At 37.2% G+C, this 12,112-nt stretch overlaps 1 protein-coding gene across 4 annotated transcripts in view; it reads right to left on the reverse strand.

Annotated features, from left to right (window-relative positions):
* Positions 1 to 517: 517 nt before the first annotated feature.
* Positions 518 to 12,112, reverse strand: part of REEP2 (receptor accessory protein 2) — a 29,369-nt gene continuing 17,774 nt past the window's right edge. For all 4 annotated transcript variants that reach the window (XM_026726024.2, XM_087924134.1, XM_087924132.1 and 1 more), the window contains 2 exons: positions 11,565 to 11,725; positions 518 to 10,169 (listed from right to left, as the gene is read on the reverse strand). In XM_026726024.2, the coding sequence (XP_026581809.2) occupies positions 10,095 to 10,169; positions 11,565 to 11,725 (236 nt within the window). In that variant the 3' untranslated portion in view covers positions 518 to 10,094. The remainder of the gene's footprint in view (positions 10,170 to 11,564; positions 11,726 to 12,112) is intronic.

A 12,112-nucleotide genomic window follows, 5' to 3' on the forward strand; every position in this document is an offset into this window, starting at 1 on the left:
AGTAATTTGTATGGCAAGAGGAAGAAGTAATTTAGAGTGCTTGGGGGCAGGAATGTTGTAGTTGATGCCTCTCTTTAAACAGTATCACTTTGGATAATCAGATAGGCAGCATACAAATAAATACATAAAATAAAAATGCCTTTTTCTGGGATTGTTGTGTGAGTCCAAGAAATGCTGCGAACCTCTTCACATTTTTGTGATTTAAATCCAGATTTTTCAGAGTTCCAAATTGCTTGGGAAATCTTCATTATCCACTGCAGCAAAACATTGTGGAAATAAAAAAGGAGCACTTTTAAGTGGGTCTTGGGAAGGTAAGTTCCCAAATATGGTTTGGAAAACAGTATGGGGAAAATAGTTTGAAATGGTGACATTTTCTTTCAGTGTACAAAAACAGCATCGTGAATTCTGATATACTACTTGAAAAGGGACCTTTAAAAAGAAAAAAAAAATCTGAAATTAAATATAGAAACTGGTAGAGTGAAATAGGTTATGTTTTAGTACTTACAACATGACTTAAAGTATTGAAGAGACAGAGACGTATATATATTTTTGTACATTCCGTGTTATTTCTGATTTCACTTCCTCATTGCAAATAGTACGGTAGCAGCTTTGATACTGGAATTGCAAAACTTGTTCCAATATTGTTTAAATATTTATCAGCTTCAGAGACCCAAGATCTATCATAAAAAAATCATTATTTTGGCTCAGAGAAAATTGATTCATAGCATGAGTGACTCTTGTAAAAGTGCACCCTCTGTTCTGGAATTCCACAACACATTAGATTTCACTGGCCCCAATATTTTAATTTCAAATTACAATTTCTTAATAGCTGTCATACTCTGTTGAGGACAGAGGAAATTTAACACAAACATTCTGATCAGTAACAAATATGCAAACAAAAAGGATTGAAGGGGTCTGGAACAGAAGAGAAACAGAATCTAATAAAGTTCTATCAAGTGAGTTATTATCAAGCCATACCAAGAACAAATGGATTAAAGAATTCAAACAAAATACTTACAAATGTGGTGTTTCCACCACCAAATGCGATATAGTGTAGTATGTGTGTGTATCTTATGTATGTGCAATTTCAATTAAAATTATTCAAGTAACCATGCAAATAAACGTTTCCCAAATACTTTTCTTGCTGGATTACAGCTAACTGTGAACATTAATAAAATGATAGAAAGTGATAGAAATAAGTCTCATAAACCACCGAGAGCCTGCAAAAATCAATTAAATCATTACTAAAGATTAACAAATAATATACAGTAGATGAGTGAGTTGCAGAGAGGTTCTGACATACATATAGTACTCAGGCATTAGGTAGGAATATCCATATTCTGGAATCCCAATTCACATTTTTAATGCACGAACAAAATTTCCAGAATATTTGCTCTTACCATGATTTATCCTTGCTATCCACATATTTTTTTAAAGACGTCAGTTATGGCAAAATATAGAGATTGGCATGAGTGAAAATAGGCATAAGGGTGTCTGCCAAAGAAAAGAAGGATATTCTTTTCAGGAATGCAGCAATTTTACATACAGCAAGAATGGTTGCCTCCCCAAAAAGAGGAGGCAACAGTCTCCTCCTATAAGGCAGAAGGTACATCTTTTTAGAGGTGAGATACAAATATTTTTACAGGTGCTCCGTGAGTCAGAATAATGATACCCAGAGGAGGGAAAGACCCCAACACAATCTTTCCTGGTTTAGTAAACTAATTTGCATCAGACAGAGCAATATCCTAAGGAGCTCACTGCAAGATGGAAGAGACCGGCAATATCTCCTCCCTAAATCAGCAGCTGTGAGGGCAGTGAATAGAAAAGATGTAATAGCCTCCTTCTTTTTAAGAAGAGTCAAGTTATCAGACAGGGTGGGCATGGCAAATATCTATGCAGATGATTGCTTGAAAATAGTTTACTGTATGCTTGAGAAATGGTGAAGGAAATGTTTGTCATTGCTTATTCAACTATGATACTTGATATAATGGTGTGCAGCAGTTGAGCTGTGTTCTACTGAACATTTGCTCAAGAAGAGGAAGACAGGGCTTCACCAAAGTTGGCTGCCAACAGGTTGAGCTATTTGTATCAGCTCATGTAAGCTGACTCATCCTCCAAGTCTAAACAGAACTTGGGAACAAGTAGTTATTATCTCATCTTGGAAATCCCCTTTTATTCCTCAGCTTAGTCATATCTGTCCTGTGGGAGAATCTCATCCAATCATTTATTCTGCAAGTTAGATTTCCTTGTTCTACCCTGCTGTGTTCAGAAGTAAAAGATATTCTTCCTCTTCCCAAGAATGCAGACAGTTGTTGCAGTCAGTTATTCTGGGGAACAGCACATGCAGCCTTACTTGCAAGGCTGCTGAGGAGAAGCAAGACTTTTTCATTTTCTTCTTTTCATACAAGTCAAGGGATGGGGGCTAAATCAATTACCCATATCACAAGTCACCTCTGTCTCCTGGTTCATTTCAAGCTTCAAGATCTTTTATTTCAAAACATTAAATATATTAATAAATGACAGATCACCGCCAAGAGGTAGTACTTCATTCACATTCTCTCTGTCTAAAGGTTATACATACTGATGTATAAGTGGATACTTTCTCCAATTCTTTGAAAAGCTGTTCTCTAAACTCAACAAGTATTTATGCTGAGGACTTTTCACAGCAGTTGGGGAGGTATTAAAAACAATCCATACAATTTTAAATGAACAATGAAGATTAGGGCTTCACAAATCCAAGTGAGGATTACTTAGCAGCAAATACCATATTTTTTGGACTATAAGATGCTCCAGATCATAAGACGCATCTAGCTTTTGGGGAGGAAAACAAGAACAAAAAATCTGCCTCTGCCTCCCAGAAATTTGCCTCCTTGCAGCAAACAGCAACAGCCTGGTCAGGTTCAGCACAGCCTGATTTAGCATGAGCAGCTGATTGGCGGTTGGATCGGCCTCCCAGAATACCACCAATCAGCTGTTCCAGGCTGCAGGAATTGCCGCCGTTGCTCGTTGCCTCCACAAGCCCCATTTTTGGCCTGCTCCTGCCTCCTGGAATGGGCTGAAAATGGGACATTGCAGAGGCTGAAAACGGGGCACACAGAGGTGGTGATGACGATCGGCGGTGGCAATCTCCGCAGCCTGAAACAGCTGATCGGCAGTATTGCGGGAGGCCGATCCTACTGCCAATCAGCCGCTTGTGCTAAATCAGGCTGTGCTGAAGGTGACCAGGCTTTTTGCTGTTTGCTGCAAGGAGGCAAATTGCTGGGAGGCAGAGGCCAAAGGGTGGGGGCCAGTGGGTGGGCAGGGCTTTGGCAATATTCGCTCTATAAGATGCACAGACACTTCCACCCACTTTTTTGGGGAGGGAAAGTGTGTCTTATAGTGCGAAAAATACAGTAGATAAATCTTTGCTGCCATCAAGTGCTCTTATAGATTTCTGCAAAACTGATATAATACCCATAATCAAGGTAACATGTTAAAATGATTGACACCCTGTACCTTTTTTTAGCTATTTTCTCTGGCAGGAAACATAGAAAATGCAAACTACCATATTGTCATGATTGCCACAAAGAGCGCAAATTGCTGACATTTCAGTATTATAAGCCACTATTTTTGGCTCTCTTGAGCTCCCAATGAAGATTCAAGCAAGTCATTTGATGACTGCAAAAAGATGACTGTAGTACTATCTCTTTGACATAACATAAGTGAGAACGTAAACACACAACAGGCTAAACCTTGCAATAATTCTGGCTAAAGGAGGGAGGTGAACTTGGGAGGACAGATTATATTGCTGAACACTTGATTTATATACCAACACTGAAAATGGAGTGCTTTTTATCAGCTAATGAGCTGCTATAAAATGAAAGATTATGCAAAATTCTAAAGTCTTGTTTGCTTACAGTAACAGTTTACCCTTTTTGTGCTTCACTGAACACTCACAAACATAAAACCAACTGTTATTAATGTTATGACCAATTTGACTGAAAGAAAATAAAAAAGAAATAATGCAAAGGCAAAAACCTGAATACCATAGCCATGGTATTAAAAAAAATGTTTCATCCTAAGCACTGTAAGAAAGTACATTTGTTCCTGAAACTGAAATAAAAGCTTTTGTCCATATTTATTCTACCCCATACAAGCAGCACTGGTTGAAAATATAAAAGGCATTGAATTTCTGAATAAATATTTGACACTGTCTGGCTTATATATAAAATAACACAATCCAACCTTTTGGTTTATATATAAAATAACACAATCCAACCTTTTGGTAGTCAGACATGTTATTCTTGCTCTAAATAACATTATAATTTCTAATTGTAATGATATAAATCACAACAGGAAGACTATGATAAGAATGCAGGGTAAGAATTATATTATTACCACCCTCTTCAATAATGGCTGTACCACCTTTCATGGGCCTGAGGGTTACACTTGGTTTTGAGTGATTTGTTGTACAGTGAACCTAACCAGGGTAAAGGAACTATAATTAAAATGAATACAACTAATCTGATTGGTTTCCATAATTCTCACAATTAAAATTTGGTGGGAATTTTAAAATGGATTTTGGGATTTGGCATCGAGAATAACAAGGTATGTACTATGATTCTGTAGAACCTGAGCTCTCTACATTGCTATTAAGCTGCCAAAGATAATCTATAAGCGTTGAGTTCTTCTATTCTGAAGGGCAAATCAAGAATTGCAAGTTAGAAGGGAAAATCAAGAGCTGTTTTTATAAAATGAATGTGAACTGAAGTTGCAAATTTGAAATAATGATCAGTTTCTTTGTAACAGTCTCATTGTCAGACTCTTTCAGCATAAAGTACTAATATTATAATATTTCAGTCCAGCTTTATTGTATCAACAGCCCATCAGGTAAATACCCACTGATCAAGCAAATGCCTATGGGAAGTCCTCAAACAGAAGATGAAGGCAACAGCATAATTTCCTTTGTGCTCCTTAGCCAGAATTAATCAGAAGCATATGATAGTTGTCATAATTAATAATTATTCTCCACTTATGTGTCTGTTTCTAATGTAGCCAAAATGGTAAAACTTGTGACATCACAATGCAAACTTTGTCTTTTTGTACTTTCTTTACTGTTGCATACTAGTATGTAAAGTCTAGATTTTGCATCACAATCCTGCAACAGTCCAGGCCGGATATGATTCTCCATGCATTTATCCAAACCCTCAAAGTTGTCCACTATGAGTTGTGTGCAGAAATGCTGAAAGTTATTTGTCCTGAACTTCCTCATTTAACCTCACTGCATGGCGCTGAGTTTTAATACTATGAAAGAGGGAAGAAGCTACGCATAATTCCATAAACTGCTATCATATTCCTCCTACTTGCCATTTTTCTAAACAGAAAAACCAGCATTGTAATCTTTCCACAGAGGGGAGCTGTTGCCATTTTCTACATCTTTTGTAGTTTTACAATATCTTTTTATATGCACATATGCTTCACAGTGTTTCTATTTTCATACCACATATTTGTACAATAGTCCAAATAATTGTCCATACAGTATTGGAATTTAACAAAAATGTATTTAATAGGGCTATTAGGACGATTGAAAATATCTCTGATGGATCATTAGATGACAATAAATTCTAATTCTTTGCTGTTACCCAGTAGCTGCTGTTCAGATTTTTATCTTTTAGATCTGGTATGCTATATGCAAGGAAATTATTCACTCCCAGAATGGATTACTAACAGGTAATCTGTGTAACTTTTTCTCACTATAAATAACAACTGCTGGAAAGGGAGATTGATCTGCATTAAGAATCCAATAAAAATTATTCCTTTCTTTCCATGCCAAACATTTAATCTTAAAGTTTTCACTGAACCTAACTAGATTTTTCCTTTTTATATCAATTAGCAGCTGGAGAAAGGAAATTTTTGCTGAGGTCTAGTGTACAAGGAACAACTTAGACATCATTCCCTATATGTCCATACCTGATTAGTTCCTTTTTTTGTTTCAACTGATACTTACAGTTTTTAAAACTCAGCAAAATATGAAACTATATATTTAATACCATGTGTTTTGGCTGCATTCATTCAGAAAAAAGAATTTCAAATAAAGAATTTGAATACCAATCTACTGCACTGAATCATCCTAGGAATCTTGAAAACCCAGAAATGAATAAGAGCCATGTGAAATATACTAATATTCCTCTCATTTGCAATAGAAGTTCAAATAACGTTGATGAATATCATGGACACTGTTTTTAATACAAAAATAAGTTAAAAGAAGCCACATCTTCAGCACTGAAATGAACACAAAGCCAAATATACAGGAACCATGTAACACAGCTGCCACATCCTTTAAATTCAGACTGACAACCAAAATGAAAGATGTTTTAAGGCTGTAACATATACCTACAAAGCTGAATGCAGGTCAGTGATATAATGTTCTTGAAAGAAAACTTGTCAAAAAAGTGAATAGTCATGAGTATCATACACAAATACACATGGGAGGAGGGGAAGGAAGAGAGAGTAGGGAAGGGAAGGGAGGAAAAAAGAAAGGAAGGGAGGGAGGGAGGGAGGGAGACAAGGACCAGTAGATAGCGGTGGTGATAGAAGGGGTGGGATTCTACTAGTTCGCACTTATTCGCTAGAACCGGTTTTTAACATTCTAAGCAGTTCGGAGAATTGGTTGTTAGAAGAATTACTGGCCTAATCCTGTAAGGAAGGCAGGAAGGAAAGATTCTGGTGTTGCTTACAGAAACTGCCTCTCCATTAACCCTTATTACATGCTTGGCAGGATTAGACTTCCTGTCTCAGGAACTTCTCTGGAATTTTTTTCCTCTCCTTTGCTGGTACTTTGCTTGTGTGGAGTGACCATTCAAAGTTACAATGGGCACTGAAAAAAGTGACTTATTATCATTTTTTCACACTTACGACTGTTGCAGCATCCCCACAGTCATGAGAGGCCAGGCAAGGAGATGCGTGCCTTGATGTGAGTTATATTGAGTTGGCCACGCCCAGCCTATAACAGGACCACCAAGCCATGCCCTCCCAGTCACATGACCACTAAACCACACCCACCATCTAAGCCACGCCCACAGAACCAGTTGTTAAAAAAATTTGAATCCCACCCCTGGGTGATAGATATGTCAAGTGACAGAAACATCAGGAAAGAGGAGTATGAGATGCTGGAAAAGAACCACAGCCTGAAGGAGGAACTAGAGAGGATGTGAATTATAAAGGCCAAAAAGGTCCCAAAGGCTCTTAAGCTAGGAGAAGGGCTCCAACATCAGAGCCCTCTGCCTAGAAGAGTACAGTGCTAGGAAGAGCTAAGATACTGCACAAAACCCTTAAACATCCATGCCTCTGGTAGAAGACACAAGATTGATGAAGACGCAGACAATTCATGGGGTGAGAAGGGAATTTCACACACACACACACACACACAAACTAGGCTGCAATGGGAACATGAACAAATAATGTAAATGACAAGTGTATCCAGGGCAGGCTAATTTGAAAATTTACAATGGAAGTTTTCTCAAGACTAGACTTGATGGGATGGGGAGAAGGTGAACTTATAGAATGACAAGCCTCTTGCAGGAGCTTTAATTATCCAGGAAAGTACTACTAACAGTCACTGCAGAAATAGAGAATAATGTACAAGAATGGTGGTTATGAACCTAATCCATTAAATTCTGTGCAAATCATTGACAAACAAAGAATCACGACTCCCAGGAGCAATCTAATATACATGTTGTGAGAAATAAAAGGCATGTATAAACAAAAAACCAGAATGTGCTGTAAAACACAAAGAGCAATTGGATAAAGCCATGCATCTTTCACTCTGGAAGGGAGCACAACTCCCTCTCTAATACTGCAGAAATACAAAGGTTTTCAGTACAGTCAAGCCAGACTCCAACTGCACTTCTCCTCCCTAATCATATTTTATATTTAGAAATGGAGTTGTTTCATACCAAAACCCCTTATAAACAGGTCCACTCAAGAATAATTGCAGTGTTGGGAAAGAGCAATCAACTAACTAGAAAGTACAGCAGCCTTCTACATTTTTATTCTCAGCAAACTCAATCTTCCAACTATTAAAAGGCTAATTTCATATTTAGGGCATCCTTGACAAATTAGAAAATGTATTAAATTGTTTGCCAACTCTTTGGCATTAAACACTGCTGGGAAGGAAAGAGAACAGCAAATACACTGTGAATATTCTCTTTGTTCTTGCGGAAAAAAAACTGACAGATGTCCAAACCAGAAGTTCAACACAAGTGGATGGATGAGTAATTGACTGGAAGTAAAATAAAAAAAAACTATTTCTTTAGAGGAAATTCCTTTGTAATTTTAATGATTTCTGCATCTTATAACAACAATGCAAAATGAGAATTAGTTTAAAGAGGCAACTTTGGAAAGTATGCTTCCCACTGAACTCAGTATAGATTAATTTGAACAAACGTGTTTGAAAATTAGTAAATGTGGTAGCCTGTGCTAGGAAAAAAGTTTTCAAACAATACACTGAAGGGTTATGTTGGATATCTAAAAGCTGGTACTGCCACCTAAGATCTTGTGAATAAACCTAATAGGCAAAGATTTGCTTCATCTTTAAAGACTGATGGCCTTGATGTATACAGTATTCATAAAATGGAGCTGCCCTAATAAAAATCAGAGTCACCAGTATTTATCTAAGCTTCCTAACTTTAGATTATTGTATTTATGTTGAAGTTTGTGAAACAGTACATTTTAAGGATTACTTTCACTGATTTTATTATAATTCTGGAGGATCCTTGTTTCTCTCTGAGCTTGGTTGCTTTCTTGCAGGTGTTTCATTACCAAATTAGGTACTTTCATCATTCTATATAAAATCTGAATTCTTGTGGTCACCTAACATCAAACAATATTGTCTGTACCAAATTAATAGCACAAGTAGAGAATAATGGAAGATTTGGATGGTAGAAAGTAGTAATTCCTGAGAGTTGAATAAGCTGAATATTTAGAATAAGTGGAAATGTCCTACCACTTATTACAAAATGCCACTCAGAACAACTCCAAAAAGGATTGTTATTTTTGGCCAGCTTGCCTGGAGGTACTGATTAACTTCAACTTATATTCTGACTGCAAACAAAAGCCAGCAGAAACTTATGTACCATGCAGCTTACTATCCTCCAACTGCTTTCACATAACCACTTCTTTGAAATAATTCTTACAGAAAACAAACCAATCTATAAAACCTAACGTATCAAGGCAACTCTGAAGAAGGGGCCCAAAGGTTTGATACTTAAGATTGTAATTATTCAGGATTCTAACTCTTTGGAGAGAGTGATCTAGGCTCAGGCGTTCCTGTAGGATTCCAATCATGATTCACTTAGTCTTATCACCTTTCCTCTACTTGTGAAAAACATTTCCCCTTTCCAATACTTAACATAAGCAAAGTCACAATAATTCCACCCAAGCAAAAGAGGCTTCTGCATAGAAAGACCAGATACTGGTAGCAAAGCCAGCCACTTTCATTCTCATCACTACTAGTCTTTTCCTCAAGTCACGGCAGCCCGCCCACCCACCCCACCCCTGCCAAGAAATTCTTTGCTAAAACCCACTTCACGGACAGTGAAGGTGTTGCGTTTAGAGCCAACTATCACTTCTTCTTTCTTTTGCGGAAACACTTTTGAAACAATAGTTTTCAGTACCAGTCACCTTGCTTCAGGCACTTCCCAACAATTCCCCATAGCAGCTAAATCATGACATCAGGAGCTCTCCATGCAAATTAGAATTTCAATTGCACTATTTTTTTTTTAACCAGCCTCTCTGCCAAAAGTGGTTCTAACCCTAATTAAAGAGGTATTCCAGCAAAGAGTTTCTCTACTAGGGTTACTCATAGAGAGGGAATCCCAAAACAACAGGCTATATACAGACAGATTAGCATTTTCCATCACAGAGATGAAGAGGATGTAATTCCTGAGGATGGCCATCCTCTGATTTGTGTGCCAAATTTCAATCACCATCTCGCCTGGGAATGAGCTCTACAAAGCGGTAGCTGTTATGTACATGATCCCAGCTCCCATTCCTTGGAGAGTGTCCCTCACAGTGGCAGAAGAGCGCTCTGGGACAGACTTTCAGCTGGATTGTCCTTAGGCCGATTCGCCAACAGCAGTGGAGCTTGTGGCTTTCTTCTTGGGACGGGCTTTCACTGCCTTCTGTGGAGGCTGTGGAGCAAGAGATGCACAACATTACATTACAGTAATTGCAAAAAATATATTTTGAAAAAACAGTTTTGTTTAATTGGCCACTGAGCGAACAGCTTCAAAAACTGAGCAGCACTGCTAAAAATGCTGGGTCTTAAATCCTCTGTTTTACTACTACTACCACTCTTAGCAACGGTACTAGTGATTGGGATCTCTGGAAGTTATGTAACAGCAGTAACATATTCAAATAAAAACAGAGGTAACATTGTATGCTTATTTTACTATTGTCAATATTATTGTAATACCATTTTTATTAGCAAGATTTTTATTGGGAAGGTGAACTAGAAATTTAATAAGTATCCAAGCAATCAGCTTAAGCAATTTTAGCATGAAGAGACAAGGAATTAAGAAAAAGGAACAGGAGTCTTTCCTTCTAATCACCTCTTCAGTTCAGGTAGCAGAACTGCTTTCAAGGGTTAAGAGTTTAAACAATTAAATATGGAGACAGAAGGCATGGATGAAGAACACAGGTGCTTATCGGTTCTGATTTTGATTTTAAAATCAGAAGACACAATAATCACTAACTGCAGCTATATTTCTATGGGGGTAACATTTCAACTCTAAATGCTGTAATTGTCTCATTAAAGGAAAGGGAGGAGAATTGTTTCCATTTTAATTCTTTAAACTGCCCCTTTGAGTGGTATGGAGATTTGAGTAATTCTGTTCTATTCCTTCTCTTCCTTTTCTGGTGAATTTTAATAATCAGAGTGAATGCTGGGTAAGCAATTTTAGCTGAACAGCCTTAAACACATTAATTGAATTTAATTTCTGTTTCTTTCCTGAAAACAAATTAATTATGTCTAAAAAAACAGAAGATGAATGAAGTTTCATCACTAGTTGGTTAAGTTAGTCCATCCCCTATAGAACTAGTATTGTTAGTTAAATATCCTAATGAGAAGGGTGCTTCTGCAGCCAAGATATTGACCCCCAATTGAAAAATGTATAGTCTCAGTTCTGATTGTATTCAGGTGAGCATTTTCAAGGAAGAGTTTGCTCTCCAGACAGTGATGAAATTGCAATGTACGTAATGGTATCAAGTCAAATCATGCCACATGTTACTATTTATAAGGAAATGGTTAACACCCATATCTAGACAGGAATGTTTTTTTTATCAGAGTTCTTTCATTTATTTAAACTCTGGTTGAGTGGAAAAATAATGTAAAACAAAAATGAAGGCTGATTTATTGGGAAAGGAAGACGCTGTATTAAAGCCTTAGTGGAAAAGTAAAAAGGAAAGTGTGGCAAGGTGAAGCCTGTAAGTTTCTGCCATTATATGATTCAATTATTTATACCCTTTATTTTTTAAGAAGCTGCAATCTACACATAGCGGATCCATACAACGGCAGGACACCTCACCTCAGTCTTTATTGTTTTCTTAGGAGCTTTAAGGCTCTGGGTTCGTTTGGGAACTTTGTCTCCTGTATCATCATCAGATGGTTCAGTTCTAGAATCAGACTGTGTTCCATTATGTCTCTGAGTCATAGCCATGTCCTCAGATGAAGAGAAATAAGATGCACCTAAGGAGAAAAAACAATAGTGGGGAAAAAGATACTCAAGATAAGAGGCCTTGGGAGGCAAGGGGAAAAAGAGTATATTTATATAACAGGAATTGAACTCAAGGTCAAGGGAAATATGAAATTAAATGTATTTCTGAACCCCATTAATTGACATTCTGCTCCATTATAACTGAAGAGCAGCAGTAGCTTCACAACCCATCTATTCTAAGCAGCCTTTCTTTTTCTCTACTATGCACTTTAAAAATACACGTGATGCAGGAGATAATATTTTCTTTTTTTTCAGGAAAAAGAGACGTAAATTATCTTCTAAGACAGACTCTTAAAACTTTTATGCAAAGGCTCTTATACTTGCACCCTAAGAACAATATAAAGTCATTTATAAAGCAT

The sequence above is a fragment of the Pseudonaja textilis genome, chromosome 2 (assembly GCF_049901715.1).
Source record: "Pseudonaja textilis isolate UNSWEBS1 chromosome 2, rPseTex1.2, whole genome shotgun sequence".
NCBI classification, from domain to species: domain Eukaryota; kingdom Metazoa; phylum Chordata; class Lepidosauria; order Squamata; family Elapidae; genus Pseudonaja; species Pseudonaja textilis.